The 18,815-nt window shown below is 39.2% G+C and overlaps 1 protein-coding gene across 3 annotated transcripts in view; it reads left to right on the top strand.

Annotated features, from left to right (window-relative positions):
* OXSR1 (oxidative stress responsive kinase 1) overlaps positions 1-18,815 on the top strand; it is a 100,267-nt gene that overhangs the window by 48,806 nt on the left and 32,646 nt on the right. For all 3 annotated transcript variants that reach the window (XM_042955862.1, XM_042955863.1, XM_042955864.1), the window contains exons 5-6: positions 3,617-3,672; positions 17,591-17,700. In XM_042955862.1, coding sequence (XP_042811796.1) covers positions 3,617-3,672; positions 17,591-17,700 — 166 coding nt within the window. The remainder of the gene's footprint in view (positions 1-3,616; positions 3,673-17,590; positions 17,701-18,815) is intronic.

Raw genomic sequence — 18,815 nt, 5'->3', positions numbered from 1 at the left:
CATGTGATAAAAATGGCACTTCACTTCTGTGGTTTTCCTTCCAAAAATTCATAACGCCAGTCTGATCATGAGGCAAATTCCATTACAGGGGCATCCTACAAAATACTTGACCATTATTCCTCAAAGCTGTCAAGGTCATCAAAAACAAGGAAAGTCAAAGAAACTGTCATAGACAAGCAGAACCTAAGGAGACATAACTAATTTAATGTGGAATCCTGAATGGGATCCTGGGACAGAAAAGGGACATTAGGTAAAAACTTTAAAAAATCTGAGTAAGTTGTGGACTTTAATAATCATGCATCAGTACTGGTCTCATTAAATGTGGTAAAAGTACCATACTAATGTAAGACGTTAGCAATGGGGGAAACTAAGTGTAAGGCATGTGGGAATGCCTCTGCACTGTCTTCTCAATTTCTTTGTAAACCTAAAATGGTTCTAAAAAATAAAGTATTTTTTAAAAAATCTTCCTCCTTCCCTGAACCTCTGGTATCCTGGTATAAATGGAACCATTTCTTGCCATTGTCTTGTGACTCCTTTGAGAGAGATTTTATGCCAATATAAACATATGTATATCCCTCTTTTTTTTTTTTTTTTTTGCTTAAAAAAGAAGACAATGGAAACATACATACATAGTATTATTTCACTTAAGGATATATTTGGTGATGCTTCCATATTCATATGTTCATTGCTATTCTTAGTATTTCATTGTATAGATATACCACAATTTGGTCTCCCGTTGTTGGATAGTTAGGTTGTCTTGTTTGACTGCAGTGTATTACTTTATAACCCTAACATTTGGAACAGAGTTAGGAGGTGGAAATTGGGGTTTGAGACGGTGGAAAGGAAACAGTCAAGTTTTATTTTGGTATTTAGTTGGATTTATTTATTTACTCATTTATTCATTCATTCATTTAATACTTCCACTTATCTCCAGAAGAGTATTTAAGGAAATTGTCTCCTTAGTTATTTAAATATATTCGGTGAATATCTGGGAGATGTCTCCTGTTTACTAATCATAATGCTAGTAGGTAAGTAAGTGCAGGTGATATAGAAATCTAGTAAGGTACAGGTCCAGATCTTAGCTCGTGCTGAAAGAGGCAGCCCGAAGATTATGATGACATTTCTGTAGTCTGGGCTAATGCTGTGTTACAGCCTGCTGCAAAAATACAGAGGAGGAAGTGACTAAATTATACATTTTTTGAGTTTTAGATGTCATTCCAGATGAACTCAGAAAAGGAAGTTAAAAGTTGGTGGTTGACTTGGATGGTTTTTGTCACCAAGGGAAGGGAAGGTCTTCAGTTTTCTCCTATTCATAGTATCTGGAGTCAGAGACTTTATGTTTGTAGAGTAGACTTAGCTGGGCTCTACTCTGGGTCAGCTCTGGGAGAAGGCTGTGTAAATTGCTTGTAGAGTAGTCTTAGCTGGAGTCTAAGTCAGCTCTGGGGGAATGCCGTGTGAATTGCGTGGATGTATGAACAGTGCAGAGTACTCAGCAGCGTGATTGCCTCATGCGTCAGTACGCATTCAGGAAAAGTGTTGCATGTTGTGGTATGGTGAAGCTGATACAGTTGTGAAATTATTGTTGATTAAAAACAATTTTTTTTTAGTGTTTATTTTTGAGAGAGAGAGGGACAGAGCATGAGTGGAGGAGGAGTAGAGAGAAAGGGGGACACAGAATCCGAAGCAGGCTCCAGGCTCTGAGCTGTCACACAGAGCCCGACACGGGGCTCGAACCCACGAACCATGAGATCATGAACTGAACCGAAGTCGGATGCTTAACCAACTCAGCCACCCAGGCGCCCCTTGATTTTTTTTTTTTTTTTTTTTTTTTTTTTTTTTGGGGAATGGTTATGATCTAAAGATAAGAGATAAGACAGGAATAGGGAAAGGATGAAGTGTTGTGCTTTTCGCTGGTTCCTCTTCATGACAAAGCCTTCCTCCGTGAGCTAGCCTTGCTCTTTCTTGTCTAGCCTCAAAGACTGGCTCTCTGTATATTTGTTTTTAATTACAAAATAAATACATGATCACATTTCCACAAGATATTCAACACTGTTTGCCTTGATTCCAAACCCATTCCTCTCCACAGAAGGAAACATTCATTACTCTCCATTTGGAATAGATGTAAAGTGTGTGTGTGTGTGTGTGTGTGTGTGTGTGTGTGTGTGTGTGTGTATAACATTAATGATGCCCTACAAAATGCGCTGTCCTCTCATTTGATTTGTTCATTTAGTAGTATGTGTTAGAGGGTATTTCAAGTCCAACCATGTTGATTGACCTTATTCCATTTTATGGCTGTAACAAAATTAGTTCAACCTTTCTGCTATTGTTGGCCTTCCAGGTTGTTATCATTTTTGGTTTATTATTACAAACAATGCTGCAGTGACGTCCTTGTTTGTACACGGGTGGGGGTTTCTCTGGGTTATCAACAAGTGGATTTGCTACTACTCAGGATTTGAGGATTTTAAATTTTGCCAGATATTGCTAACACATTGTGGTATGAGAAAAACAAGTTGTAGCTTTGAATGGATAGCGTAGTATCATTTATGTTGGAAGAAGAGCCGAGGTAGGTCACAGGAACATATTGTATTGACTAGACTGGTAATAGTTGAAAACTGTGAAGAAAGTTCTAGACTTGAGAATGGTGGGTAGAGGGACTTTGGGCTCTTCGGTGATATTTTGTTTTTAGAATAAGAATGTGTGCATGTGTACTGTTTGAGTTACAAATAGTTACCGATTAAAACTATAAAGATGTTTGAATGATTAATATCTATCTTTATGTCTCAGGCATAGGATAGTCCCTGTTTTTAACCACATACTGACCATTTACAATTTTTGAGAGGTGCCTCAGATGGCTCAGTCGGTTAAATGTTTGACTCTTGATTTCAGCTCAGGTCATGATCCTAGGGATCGAGCCCCTTACCGAGCTCTTGTGCTGAGCATGGAGCCTGTTTGAGATTCTCTCTCTGTCCCTCTACCCTGCTTGTGCACTCACTTTCTCAAAAAATAAAACATAAAAAAATAAAAATTTTGACCATGTATTATGTTGTGGAAAAAAATCATTATATTTTAGGGTGCCTGGGTGGCTCAGTGGTTGTGTCCAACTCTTGGTTTCGGCTCAGGTCGTTATCTCAGGTTTTGTGAGTTTGAGCCCTGCATCGGGCTCTGCACTGACAGTGACTTCTGCTGACTTGGAATTCTCTCTCCCCCCTCTCTGTCTGCCCCTACCCTGCTCATGTTCGCTCTCTCTCAAAATGAATGAACTGAAAAAAATGTTCTTTTAATCAATATATTTCAAAAAGTAGAATTAGGTGACAGTAGGTGAGGGTTGCATTCTTTGGCCACTGTTATTCCAAACAAGTATTTAATCGTGTTGGGTCTTCTAGATTTTATAGTAAAAAGTTATTTGTTATTGTAGCTTTCTTTGTAATATTTAGATTCTGGTACAAGTGACTAAAATTTTAAAAATCGTTTACTATTGGCCTTAACACCCTTTAATGTAAAATAGAGAATTTACTGCCAGTGTTGTGTGAATACAGTAAACAATTGCTTAAATTATGTGACTCCAAAGAATAGGTGTTTTTTAATATGTAACTTTTTAATTTTTTTTTCCTTAAAGAGATGTGAAAGCTGGAAATATTCTTCTTGGAGAAGATGGCTCAGTACAGATTGCAGGTAATGATTAGTTTTTCTTTTAATTTTGATTTAATGGTCAGTAGAACCACCTTACTTATCTTGGATGTTTTCAGAGCCAGTTTTCTCTTCTGTTTCCTCGACTGTCCCTAGTCAAGCAGCCTATGTTGTCGATCCCTGCTTACTCTCAAGATACCCTCCACCACTCATCCTGCAGTTTTGATCTTAGACATTTTTTGTCCATTATTCATTACCTTCCAGTTATCACTCCTTACCCGCAGAGAGTCATCTTTGATGGGTTCTCCCAGCATCCTGTGCTTTCCTTTGAGGGAGAGGTAGTCAAGAGACCTCACTGTTTGTGAACTGATGTGCTATAGAGAAGTGATACAGCGCTGCTTCTGTCCTGGGGCGATTGGGGTGTTTGCCAGTTAAGAAGAGGAATCTGAGAGGTGAAAGTGCCCTTTTGGCAAATTCAGGGCTGAAGAGATAAGAGTTGGAGTCTAGGACCTGCCATCCTGGTAAAATACCCCTCCAGAGTGGCTGTACCGCGGGATCGTCAAGCAAGCCGCTCATCGGGGTGTCCCACACTGCTGGGACAGTCAGGTGTTTGGCAGGAGAAAGATAATCACCCAGACCATAAATCATTTCTTCACCCTTAGAAGATAATTTAAGGGGCACCTGGGGGGCTCAGTCGGTTGAGTGTCCGACTTCAGCTCAGGTCATGATCTCACAGTCTGTCCGTGAGTTCAAGCCCCGCATCGGGCTCTGTGCTGAGAGCTCAGAGCCTGGAGCCCACTTCGGATTCCATGTCTCCCCCTCTCTCTGCCCCTCCCCTGCTCATGCCCTGTCTTTCTCTGTCTCAAAAATAAATAAAAACATTAAAAAAAAAAAAAGATAATTTAAGTGCACATCTTCCTTCATGTCCCAACCTAAGGAAATATTTTAACCAAGCCACATAGCATAAAAGAAAAGATTGATAAATTTGACTCCTTTAAAATTCCCAGCTTCTCTTTATTGAAAGAAGAACAAATGGTTTATCATCATTAATAAACAAAAAGGCAAACCACAGAGTAGAAAAGATATTCGCAGCATGAATAACTGACAGAGGGCTTAAATTTAGAATACAGAAAGAACTCATTAAGAAAAAAAATCAGATAAAAAATGGGCAGAAGATTCCCAAATGAAGACATCAAAACATAAATGTAATAAAAGGTTTCAGGCTCACTAGTAATCAGGTAAATGCCTAGCACAGGCGTACTTGGAGATACTGTGGGTTTACTTCCAGACCACCACAATAAAGCAAATATTGCAAAATGGCAAGTCAAATGAATTTGTTGGTTTCCCAGAGTGTATGAAAGTTATGTTTACACTGTATTATAGTCTATTAAGTGGGCAATACAGTATTTCTGAAAAAACAATGTGCATACCTTAATTAGAAATACTTCATTGCTAAAACATGCTAACCATCCTTTGAGCTTTCAGTGAGTCATAAAGTTTTTGCTGGCGGAGCGTCTGGCCTCCATGTCGATGGTTGCTGACTGATCAAGGTGGTGGCTGCAGAAGGCTGGGGTGGCTGTAACAGGGTCTTAAAAATAAGGCAACAATAACATCTGCTACAATGCACTCTTCTTTTCACAAACGATTTCTCTGTAGTATGTGATGCTGCTTTACCCACAGAAGAACTTCTTTCAGAGTTGGAGTCAGTCCTCTCAAACCTTGCTGCTGGGAAGTTAACGTGATATTCTAAATCCTTTGTTGTCATTTCAACAATCTTCACGGCATCTTTACCAGGAATAGATTCCATCTCAAGAAACCGTTTTCTTTGCTCGTCCATAAGAAGCAGTCCCTCACTGTTCAGGTTTTATCGTGAGATTACAGTAATTCATCACATCTTCAGACTCCACTTTTAAGTCTAGTTCTCTGGCTGTTTCCATCACGTCTGTAGGTACATCTTCCACTGAAGTCTTGAACCCCTCAAAGTCATCCATGAGTGTTGGAATCAACTTCTTCCAAATTCCTGTTCATGTTGACATTTTCACATCTTCCCACGAATCACAGATGTTCTTAATGGCATCTAGAATGGTGAATTCTTTCCAGAAGGTTTTCAGTTTACTTTGCCCAGATCCCAGTAGAGGAATCCCTAGCCTTATACAATGTGTTTGTTAAATAATAAGACTTAAAGTCAAAATTAACTCCTTGATCCACGGGCTGCAGAATGGGTGTTGTGTTAGCAGGCACGAAAACAGTATTAATCTCGCTGTACGACTCCATCGCAGCTCTTGGGTGACCAGGTACGTTGTCGGTAAGCAGTACTGTTTTGAATGGCATCTTGTTTTCTGAGCAGTAGGTCTCAACAGTGGGCTTCAAATATTTAGTAAGCCATGTTGTAAGCAGATGTGCTGTCATCCACGCTTTGTTATTCTACTGTTCCAGCAAGGAAGGGTAGATTTAGCGTCATTCTTAAGGACCCTAGCAATTTTGGACTGGTAAATAAACATTGGTTTCAACTTAAAGTCACCAGCTGCATTGGCCCCTAACGAGAGTTAGCCTGTCCTTGGAGACCTTGAAGCCAGGCATTGAGTTGGTTCTAGCTAAAAAGTCCTAGGTGGCGTCTTCTTCCACGGGAAGGCTGTCTGGTCCGCATCGAAGATCTGTTGTTCAGGGTAGCCGCCTTTGTGAATTAACCTGCCTAGATCTTCTGGTGACTCGTTACAGCTGCTACACCTTGCACTTGTATGTCCTAGAGACGGCTTCCTCCCTTAAGCCAACCTTGGCTGGCTTCCGACTTCTCTCTGCAGCTTCCTCACCCCTCTCTCCTTCCTAGAGTTGAAGAGAGTTAAGGCCTTGCTCCGGATGAGGCTTTGGTGTCAGGGAAGTTGTGGCTGGTTTGATTTTCTAGCCAGAGCACTAAAACTTTCTCCATGTCAGCAATAATTTCCTTCATGAATTTTTCCTTTTCACTCACATCTTGGCTAACTGATGCAAAGAGGCCTAGCTTTTTGCCCATTTGGGCTTTCAACATGCCTTCCTTACTAAGCTTCATCATTTCTAGTTTTTGATTGATTTAAAGTGAGAGACTGTGTGACTCTTCCTTTCACGTGAACACTTAGAGGCCCTTGTAGGGTTATTAATTGGCCTGATTGAAATATTGTTGTGCCTCAGGGAACAGGGAGGCCTGAGAGGAGAGGGAGAGAGATGGGGGAATGGCTGGTCAATGGAGCAGTCAGAACATACCCAACATGTATTGATTAAGTTCACCACCTTTTAAGGGCCTGGTTTGTGGCACCCCAACAATTGTAATCGTAACACCAAAAAATCACTAATCACAGATCACCAGAGCAAATGCAGTGATGAATGAAAAACTTTGAAATATTGCAAGAATTATCAAAATGTGACACAGAGACCAGAAGTTAGCAAGTGTTAGAAAAATGGTGCCCATAGACTTGCTGCGTGCAGCGTTGCCATAGACCTTCATCTAACAAACACAGTATCTGTGAAACATAGTACAGAGAAGCATTAAATAATAAGGTATGCCTGTCAGATGGTATTGGGATACCAAGTTATACTAGATGACCTGGCAAAAACATCTGACAGCACAGTGGTTAGTATCAGTGTAAAGCAAGGGAAAAAATCTCATATTCCAATAGTGGGAGAATAAATTAGTTCAAATACGCATACCCTAAAACTTTGGCTTCTGGATGTATGGCGTGGAGAAGATTATGCTTACGTGTGGCACAGTGTTCAAGAGCATGGAAAGTTTGAGACAGTCCCAGTGCCCTTCGTTAGTAGAACAGAGAAATAAATTATGGTTAACTTGTACGTTGGAATACTGTATAGTGATGAATATGGATAGAATTACAACTGCATTTGAAAGCATTAATGATAAAAAGATAAGGTGAAAGAAAACAGTTGAAACAGAATATATGGCATGTGATTTCATTTATATAGGTTCAAAACCAGGCACAGTTATGCTGTGTTGTTCAGAGAGGCAAAACCAAGTGGTCAAAAACTAAAGAAGAGTGGATTCTGGGAAGGTGGTGGAATGGGAAACACCAGGAATCTCTCCACACCTAGGCACAAACTGAACCAGCAGAGTCTGTCTGATGTAACTACTGTATTTTATAATTCTGCAGTTCCTTGGAAGGCATGCAAGCTCTAGGGGAAGGCTTGGAAGGTAAATTGCAGTTAATTTCAGTCCATTCCTATCCCCTACCCATCGGACTCCTGGCAGGCAACTGCACACATGTTTTCGGAGCAACTGGCAGACAGCTTGTGTGACCCACAGTGGGCACAATGGACCCTGTCTTCTAAATATCATGGATCTGTGTTCTGATCACGGATTGCTGCCTCTGCTCACAGTGCTGCAGATAAAGAGGCAGACAGCCATTGTTGTGGCACTCTCTCCCCTCTAAGTGACTTCCAGAGGACTTTAAGGGCCAGCATCTTTTTTCCTTGCCTTCTGTTTTCTCGTCTTCCCATTTTTGGAGCCAGACATTAAAAAACAGTTACATTTATGAGGAAAATTGGAAAATGACTGCACATTCCAGGAAAAGGTACAGAAAAGCCCTGAGAAGAGCTTGTTTATACTTCAGGCTGATGCTTGACCAGAGACAGCCTATCACAGCCAAAATAAAAACAATAACCAAGAAAGCCTCAAACTTTGGGAAAGGGAGAGAATCTGATTTCCAGAATTGCCATATCATTAGATTCAAATGTCCAGTTTTTAACAAAAAAGTCACAGGGCATTCAACAAAACAGGAAAGTATAGCTCATTCAAAGGAAATAAAATAACAGTAACCGTCTCTGAAAAAGACCTGACAGCAGATCTGCCAGACAAAGAAAACTAAAGGAAGATGTGGACAAACTCAAGACTACAATGTGTGAACAAAAATGGAATTAGGAATAAGGAGAGAGAACCTAAAAACAAAAAGGAAATTCTGGAGCTGAAAAGTACAATAACTTGTATTACAAAATGGAAAACTCACTAGAAGGATTCAAATGCAAATGCAGATTTGAGCTGGCTGAAAAAAGAATCGATGAATTTGAAGGTAGGAAAATGGAAAGTATGGTCTGAGAAACAGAAGGGACAAAGATTGGAGAAAAGTGAACAGAGCTCAAAGGATCTGTTGGACATCATCAAGTAGACCAATACACATGTGGGAAGTCCTAGAAGGAGGAGAGAGAAATGAGCGTAGAGAATATTTGAATAAATAAGTGCTGAAAACTTTCCAAACTTGATGGAAAACATGGATATAAACATCCAAGAAGCTCAGTGATCTCCAAGTCGGATGAACTCTAAGAGGCCTACACAGAGACACCGGATAATCAAACTTCTAAAAGCTAAAGACAAAGAATATTGAAAGCAGGAAGATAGAAATGACTCCTCATAATCAAGGGATCCTCAATAAGGCAGTTAGCAGATTTCTCATCAGAAACCTTGGAAGCCAGAAGGCAGTGGGCCAGTGAATTCAAAGTGGTAAAAAAAAAAAAAAAAAAAAAAAAAATTGTCAATCAAGAATTCTATATCTGGTAAAATCCTCCTTAAAAGTGAGGAATAAATCGAGACATTTCCAGATAAACAGAAGCTGAGGAACTTTGTTTCTGATAGATCTGCTGGCAAGAAATGATCACAGGAGTCCCACAAGGTGGAATGAAAGGACACTAGACAGTAACTTGATGCAGGATGAAGAAATAAAGATCTCATAAAGGTAAATACACGGGCAACTATAAAAGCTAGTATTATTGTAACGGTGGATTGTGACTTCACTTTTTGTTTTGTACATGAATACATTACTAAAAACAGTGGTCTCAAAGTCATTACTGTTAACTGGTTTGTGATTCCAAAACATATTTTCTGCTTAAGAGACCAATATATTTAGAAGAATTATCATTTCATATTTGAACACTGTGTATTAAGTTATAATTTTGTGATAACAACCAACAGGGGCATAGTGCTATAAAGGAGAAGAGATTTTGTATTATTGTAGTTACCCTGGTATAAATTCAAGATTTTAAAAAAACTTTTTTTTTTTTTTTAATTAAGTAATCGCGATGCCCAACATGAGGCTTGAACTCACTACCACTTGATTTTGATCAAGAGTTGCATGCTCTACTGACTGAGCCATCCATGCACCTCTACACTGGTATAAATTCAGATTCAAGTGTTACAACTTTAGAATGTTAAATGTAATCTCTGTGGTAACCAAAAAATAAAAAAAACGGTTATAGAATATAAACACAAGGAAATGAGAAAAAAATTAAGCCTTTCACAACAAAAAGTAACTAAAGTAATGTGGGAAATGAGGGACAACACTAGAAGACATGGAAAACAACACAATGACAGAAGTTAGTGCTTCCTCATCAGTACTTGCTTCAAATGTAAGTTGATTACTCTCCAATCAAAGGACAGATTGGCAGAACAGATTAAACAAAATACTTAATCCAGTTATATGCTCTCTGTAAGGGACTAATTTTAGATCTCAGACACAAATACATTGAAAGTGAAAGGATGGATGGAGTGCCTGGGTGGCTCAGGCTGAGCATCCAACTTTGGCTCAGGTCATGGTCTCACAGTTTGTAAGTTTAAGCCCCACGTCAGACTCTGTGCTGACAGCTCAGAGCCTGGAGCCTACTTCGGATACTGTATCTCCCTCTCTATCTGCGCCTTCCCTGCCCACAGTCTGTCTGTCTGTCTGTCTGTCTCTCTCTCTCTCTCTCTCTTTCTCAGAAAAAAAAAAATACAAAAAAAAAAAAAAAAAAGTGAAAGGATGTAAAAAAGATACTCCATGCAAATAGTAACCAAAAGGGAGCAGAGGTGGCTATTCTAATATCAGAGAAAATAAACTTTAAATGAAAAAAGTTTACCAAACAGGGGCACCGGGGTGGCTCCGTTGGTTAAGCAGCTGACTTCAGGTCAGGTCATGAGCTCAGTTTGTGAGTTCAAGCCCTGTGTCGGGCTTTTTGCTGACAGCTCACAGCCTGGAGCCGGTTTTGGATTCTGTGTCTCCCTCTTTGTCTACCCATCCCCCGCTCACGCTCTGTCTCTCCTTCAAAAACAAACAAACATTTTAAAAAATTAAAAAAAAAAAAACAACAACAAATCAGGACATTACCCATTAACAAAAGGTTCAATGCCGCAAAAAGATATAACAATTATAAATATTTATATACATAATAACATAGCTAGCAAAATATAGGAAGGAAATAGAGAGTTGAAGGGAGAAGTGGCTCCACGTTAGTAGTGGGAGACTTCAGTACTCCACAATAATGGACACAACAGACAGGAGATAAGGAAATGAAAGATTTAATACAGTACACCACCTAGAGCTAACAGACACACACACAATACAACAGGATCAGCATACATGTTCGTCTTAAGTGCACACGAGTTATTTTCTGGGGTAGACCATGTTAGGCCATATATTAAGTCCCAGTAGATTTTAGAAGATAACATACAAAATACCCTCTCTGACCCCTGTGGATAAAGTTAGAAATTAGTAGCAGAACACTAAAAGTGTCACAAATTTGTAGCAATTAAATAACACACTCAGACAACCAGTGGATAAAGGAAAGCTCCGCAAGGGAAATCTAAAAATACAGATGAATGAGAGCAAAATCACTATTTATGGGACATAGCAAAACTGTTGGCTAAGGGGCAGGTTTATAGCTGTAGATACTTTATTTAAAAAATAAGATAGCAAATTAACTAGAAAAAGAAACTAAACCCAAAGCTGTAGCAGGAAGGAAATAATAAAATTTAGAGAAGAGATAAAGGAAATAGAAAATAGAAAAGCAGTAGAGAGGTGATGCTTAGGAAAGGTCACCAAAATTGATAAACCTTTAGCTCAGTGGACTAAGAAGAAATGAGAGAAGATTCAGGTTACAAAAATCACAAGTGAAGTAGATAAATCAGACAAAGTAGACTTCAGAATAAAGACTGTAATAAGAGGTAAAGAAGGGCATTACATGATGACCAAGGGTGTCAGTCCAGAAAAAAAAAAAGGATAAAACATCTGTAAAAATTATGCCCCCAATATAGAAGCATCTAATTATATAAAGTACATATTAACAAACCTAAAGGGAGAAGTAGACAGCAATATAATAAGAGTGTGGTAGGTCATCTAGACAGAAAAATCAATAAGGAGACATCAACCTTAAACGATGTTAGACTTAACATCCCAAAGCAACAGAATATTCGCTGTCCTCAAGTACACATGGAACATTTTCCAAGACAGATCATATATTAGGCCACAAAATAAGTCTTAATAAATTTAAGAGGCCTGAAATGAAATCAAGCATTTTTTTCTATCCACAGTGGTATGAAACTAGAAATTAACTATGTGAAGAAAATGGGAAAATGTAGGGCTATATGAAGATTCAGCAACATGCTACTGAACAACCACTGGGTCAGAGAAGAAAAAAAAAATACCTTGTGGCAAATGGAAATAGAAATGTAACATATGAAATTTATTGGATACCACAAAAGCAGTTCTTTTCCCAATTCCCATCCCCCACCCAAATCACCAATCTCTTGGTTCTGAAAACAAAAGCAGCTCTACAAGGGAAGTACATCATGGATAAATGCCTACCCCAAGAAATAAAAGTCTCAGACAACTTTATACCTCAAGGAACTGGAAAAAAGAACAAATGAGACCTATTTAGCAGAAGGAAGGAAATAACAGACTAGGACAGAAATAAATGAAATAGAGACTACAATAACAATAGAAAAGATCATTGAAACCAAGAGTTAGTTCTTTGAAAAGATAAAATTGACAGACCTTTAGCTAGATTCACCTAGAAAAAGAGGATTCAAGGAAATGAAAAAAAAAAAGTTAGAAATAGAAGGGATCATGAGAAACTACTATGAACAATTATATGCTAGCAAATTGGGCAATTTAGAAGAAATGGATATGTTTCTGGAAACATACAACCTACCAAGACTGAATCATGAAATAGAAAACCTAAACAGAACAGTTGCTAGTAAAATGGTTGAATCAGTAATCAAAAACCTCCCAACCCTCCAGTACCATTCAGCTTCGCTAGTGAATTCTACCAGACTTTGAAAGAAGAATTAATACCAATCCTTCTCAAACTCTTTCAAAAAACATAGAAGAGGTGGGAAACATTAAACATACTTTATGAAGGCAGCATTACCCTGATACCAAAACCAGACAAGAATGCCACAAGAAAATTATAGGCTAATATTCTAGTGGGCATAGATGCAAAAATCTTCAACAAATATCAGTATACTCAGTTCAGCAATACATTATTAAAAGGACCATACACCCTGATGAAGTGGGTCTTATTCCAGAAATGCAAGGTTCGTTCAACATCTGCAAATTAGTCAATGTGATATACCACATTAACCAAATGTAGGATAAAAATTGTATCAGATCAACATGTGGAAAAAACATTTGGCAAAATTCAACATCCATTTATAATTCTCAATGAAGCCAGTATAGGGGGGGAGCATACCTCAACATAATAAAGGCCATATATGACAAGCCCACAGCTAATGTTATACCCAATAGCAAAAAGCTGAAAGCATTTCCTATAAGATCACAAACAAGGAAAAGATGCCTACTCTCACCATTTTTATTCAATGTAGTTGGAAGTACTAGCCAGAGCAATTAGGCAAGATAAAGAAATTAAAGTCATCCAAATTAGAAAGCAAGAAGTAAAACTGTCACCATTTGCAGTTGGCTTGATATTGAACATAGAAAACCCTGAAGACTCCCATCAGAAAACTGTTACAATATTCAAATTTAGTAAAGTTGCAAAGTACAAAATCAGTACACGCAAATCTGTTGCATTTCTGTATGTTAGTAATGAACTATCAGAGAAATTAAAACAATCCTATTTACAGTTGCATCACAATAAGTAAAATATCTAGTAATAAATTTAATCAAAGAGGTGAAAGACCAGTCAGTATATGGAGAATTACAAGACATTAAAGAAAGAAGCTGAAGACATAGATATTCTTTGCCTATGAATTGGAAGAAATCATATTGTTAAGATGTACTACCCAAAATAATATACAGATTCAGTGTAACCCCTATCGAAATTATAATGTCATTTTTCAGAGAAATAGAGCAAACAATCCTAAAATTTGTATGAATCATAAAAGACTTTGAATAGCCAAAGCAGTCTTAAGAAAGAACAAAGCTGGAGGCATCATGCTCCCTGATTTCAAAGTATAGTATGAAGCTGCATTAATTAAAACAGTATGATATTTGCATAAAAACAGACATATAGATTAATGGTACAGAAAAGAAAGCCCAGAAATAAACCCATACATACATAGGCAATTAATTTTATCATAAAGGAGTTAAGAGTGTACAAGGGGGAAAGAATAGTCTCTTCAATAAATGGTGTTGAGAAAATTAAACAGCCACAAGTAAAAGAATGAAGCTAGAACACCATCTTACGTCATATGCAAAAATTAACTCCAGTTGAACTAAAGAATGAATGTAAGGCATGAAACCATAAAATACCTAAGAGAAAGCATGGATGGCAAGCCTCTTGATACAGGTCTTGGTGATTTTTTGAATCTGATGCCAAAAGCAAAAGCAGCTAAGGCACAAAATGAACAAATAGGAATATCAAACAAAAAATGTGCACAGCAGGGCGCATGGTGGCTCAGTCAGTGAAGCATCCCAACTTTCAGCTCAGGTCATGATCTCATGGTTCATGGGTTCAAGTTCTGCATCGGTGTCTCTGCAGTCAGCACACCCTGCTTCAGATCCCCTGTACTCCCCCTCTTTGTCCCTCCCTCCCTCCCTCCTTCCCTCCCTTTCTCTCTAAAATAAATAAACATTAAAAAAAAATCTTTTTAAATAATCTGTACAGGAATGCCTGGGTGGCTCAGTCGACTGGGCGACCAACTTCACTCAGGTCATGATCTCACAGATTGTGAGTTCGAGCTCTGCGTCAGGCTCTGTGCTGACAGCTCAGAGCCTGGAACCTGCTTCAGATTCTGTGTCTCCCTCTCAGCCCTTTCCCTGCTCACATTCTCTCTCCTTCAAAAACAAGTAAATGTTAAAAAAGATTCTTTTTAAATAAAAAAAAAAAAATCTACACAGCAAAGGATATCAACAAAATGAAAAGCATCCTACTGAATGGGAGAAAATATTTACAAGTCATATATCTTGTAAGGGACTAATATCCAAAATATATAAAGAACTCCTACAATTCAATATCGAAAATGAACAATCTGATTAAGAAATGGGTAGAAGATCTGAACATACATTTTCCCCAAAGAAGACATACAGTTGCCAACAGATAAATAAATGAGTTATTAGGGAAATGCAAATCAGAACCTCACACACATCGAGATGTCTCACACCTGTTAGAATGGTTATTATCTAAAAGACTGGAAATAACAAGCACTGGCAAGGATGTGGAAAAACCAGAACGCTTACGCACTATTGGTGGGACTGTGAATTGGTGCAGCCAATGGAAAACAGTATGGAGGTTCCTCAGAAAACTTATGGTAGAACTTCTGTATGATCTAGTAATTCCACCTCTGGGTATTTATCTGAGGAAAATAAAAACACTAACTCAAAAAGAAATATACATGTTTATTGCAGCATTATTTACAATAGCGAATAATATACAACGGGGAAAAGACAGTATCTTCATTAAGTGGTATGGAGAAAATTGGACAGCCACATGCAAAAAAGTGAAGCTGGATTGGATCACTGTCTCACACCGTAGATAAAAATGAACTCAAAGTGTATCAAAGACGTGAATGTGGGGCGCCTAGGTGACTCAGTTGGTTAAGCGTCTGACTTCAGCTTGGGTCATGATCTCACATTCGTGAATTCCAGCCCAGGGTCGTGAGTTCCAGCCCCACATCGGGCTCTGTGCTGCCAGCTCAGAGCCTGGAGCCTGCTTTGGATTCTCTGCCTTCCTCTCTCTCTACCCCTCCCCCGCTCACGCTGTTTCTGTCTCTCAAAAAATAAGTGTTAAAAAAAAAAAAAAAAAGACTTGAATGTAAGACCTGAAATGGTAAAGCTCCTAGAAGAAAACATAGATGGTAATCTCATTGATAAAGGTCTTGGAATGGATAAATTGTGGTGTATACATACAATGGAATACTATTCAGTCATAGAAAATAATGAAATTTTGCCATTTATGATAATATGGATAGACCTTGAGGGTTTTGTCGTATGTGTAATAAGTCAGACAAATAATGAAATGAAACCTAATATATGTATTAGACACAATGGGGCACCTGGGTGGCTCAGTCGGTTAAGTGTCTGACTTCGGCACAGGTCATGATCTCAGGGTTCGTGAATTCAAGCCCCGCATCCAGCTCCATGCTGACAGCTCAGAGCCTGGAGCCTGCTTCAGATTCTGTGTCTCCTTCTCTGTTTGCCTCTCCCCTGCTCGTGCTCTCTCAAAAATGAATAAACATTAAAAAAAAATTTTTATATTAGACACAAACTCACAGATAGATAGAACAGATTGGTGGTTGCCAGAGGCAGGAATACAGGATAGGAAAAATGGTGAACTATTTTTGTTTTTAGTTTAAGTAAATTGAGTCTTTAAGAATATGGGCTTAAGTAGACATTTCTCCAAAGAAGATACGCAGATTGCTGATAAGCACATAAGGATGTTCAACGTCACTAATCATTAGGGAAATATAAATTTGAGCTACAGTGAGATCCCATCTCACTGAGCACCCGTCTCACTGAGCACCCATCAGGATGGCTGCTATCAAAAAACCCCCAGGGTGTCTGGGTGGTTCAGTTGGTTAAGCGTGGACTCCTGATTTCATCCAACTCTGGAATTTGGCTCCAGAGGTCATGATCTCGTGGTCGTGAGATGGAGCCCCACATTGGGCTCTGTGCTGAGAGCACAGAGCCTACTTGGGCTTCTCTCTCCACCCCTCCCCTGCTCATGTGCACTACCTCTCTCAATCTCTCTCTCTCTCAAAATAATTTTTAAAAAAAGAAAAAAAAAAACCAACCCAAGACTAGAAAATGCAGATGATGTGGAGACATTGGAACCTTTGGCCACTGTTGGTGGTAATGTAAAATGGTACAGCTGCTGTGGAAAATAATATGGCAGTTCCTCAAAGGATGAAAAACAAAATTACCGGCGTGCCTGGGTGGCTCAGTCTGTTCGGTGTCTGGCTGTTGATTTTGGCTCAGGTCATAATCTCACAGTCCTTAGATTGAGCGGGTTGGGCTCCACACTCAGCGTGGAGCCTGCTTGGGATTAGGATTCTGTCTCTTTCTCTCCCTCTCTCTCTGCCCTTCCCCCCTCCTTGTTCTACGTACATACATTTATACATACATACATACATACATAAAATTACTGTACTGTGTAATCCAGCAGTTCTACTTCTGCGTTTAGAATCCCAAAGAACTGAGAGCAGGGACTCATATAATTATTAGGACACCTATTTTCATAGCATCATTATTCACCATGGCCAAAATGTGGAAGCAGCCCACATGTCCCTCAGCGATTGAAAGAATACACAAAATATGGTATATGCATACAGTGGGATATTATTCAGCCTATAAAGTAAGGAAATTTTGTCATATGCTACAAAATGGATGGACATTGAGGACATTATACTAAGTAAAATAACCCAGCTACAAAAGACAAATAGCGTATGATTTTATTTATTTGAGGTCCTTAAGAGTATTCAAAATCATAGAAGCCGAATGTTAGAATGATGGTTGCCCGCGGCTGGGGAGGAGAAGGAGGGGTTACTGTTAATGGGTATAGACTTTTAGTCTGGAAGGACTACGCTAATAGAATGGATTGGAGCAAGGATGAAAATCTGTTGGGATGGGTCTGTGTTAAACTGTGTCTTAATCTAGTCAAGAACCTCAGTGGAAAGAAGAGAAAATGTGTTGTTTGTGGATAGGACTACAACTATATTATTTTCCTATTTACTTGTGTTAGTTGCCATATTTCTAATACCTTGCCGTTATATCTATTTCAGACTTTGGGGTTAGTGCTTTTTTAGCAACTGGTGGTGATATTACCCGAAATAAAGTGAGAAAGACCTTTGTTGGAACTCCTTGCTGGATGGCACCTGAAGTTATGGAACAGGTACTCTTTGTCTTTTGTCTTTTAAAAATGGCTTAGGGTTTTGTTACAGAATGGAAAAAACGGAGTAGTGTTTGCTTCTGTTTGGTATACAGGTTCCCCCACTAAGGCAAAGCAGTTTGTTCCTGTGAAACCTTTGATAAGCTGAAATGGTGCAAAACGAAGGAGCAATTACCATTAATTTATCTGGAAAAATTGTTTAGCGTTCCCAGACCTAAGAAATAACTTCTTTTAGGCTTTTCTGAAAGCAGAGAACACATCTTGCTATTGGATGCACAAAATAAATGGAGAAAAAGAGCAGATGTGCACCCACTGGGGAAGGAGCTGGGCGGCACCAGTCTCGCGGCTCTGCGCACTGCCTCCGTGCCGGCTGGCTATAGGAGCAAACGCTCGATGCCGTTTTCGCTTTTTGCCTTTTTCACAAAAGTAGAAATCCTCCGGATTCCTTTCAGTAAACAGGCACTGCTGTAGGTCTTCCATAGAAGCCAGGTGGCTTAACGGGAACCTTTAAAAAGTAGGGGATACAGGGGCACTTGGGTGGCTCAGTCGGTTGGGCGTCCGACTTCGGCTCGGGTCATGATCTCACAGTCTGTGAGTTCGAGCCCCGCGTCGGGCTCTGTGCTGACAGTCGGAGCCTGGAGCCTGATTCGGATTCTGTGTCTCCCTCTCTCTCTCTGCCCCTCCCCTACTCACACCCCTCCCCTGCTCACACTCTGTCTCTGTCTCTCTCAAAAATAAATAAACATTTAAAAAAAAAAAAAAAGTAGGGGATACATGTGCTACACTAACTCTGGGAGATCCGTGTCTCTGTTCCTTGGTTAAGGATCCGTCCACCGTTAACAACAACAGCAAAAAGCCTGTAGATCTTTGTAAATGATACATACAACTCAGGATTTCTACCACACACAACCTAAGCAATAATATAATGAAGACTGGTTCGATAGTAGTTTCCGCTTTACAAATTAAATGACCTAATCTTTGTACGTGTAGTTTCACTGCTCTGGTTTTTGGAGGACTGGTTTTGCCCACAACTCCATTTCCGTTTGCTCTGAAACAACTGCAGTCAGATGTCACTCATCTAGCCACCTTACGGATACTCTGCTGTTCTCAAATTATGC

This window comes from Panthera leo, chromosome C2 (genome assembly GCF_018350215.1).
Source record: "Panthera leo isolate Ple1 chromosome C2, P.leo_Ple1_pat1.1, whole genome shotgun sequence".
Taxonomy (NCBI): domain Eukaryota; kingdom Metazoa; phylum Chordata; class Mammalia; order Carnivora; family Felidae; genus Panthera; species Panthera leo.
The sequence above is the reverse complement of the archived record's forward strand: the minus strand, read 5'-3'. Positions and strand labels throughout refer to the sequence as shown.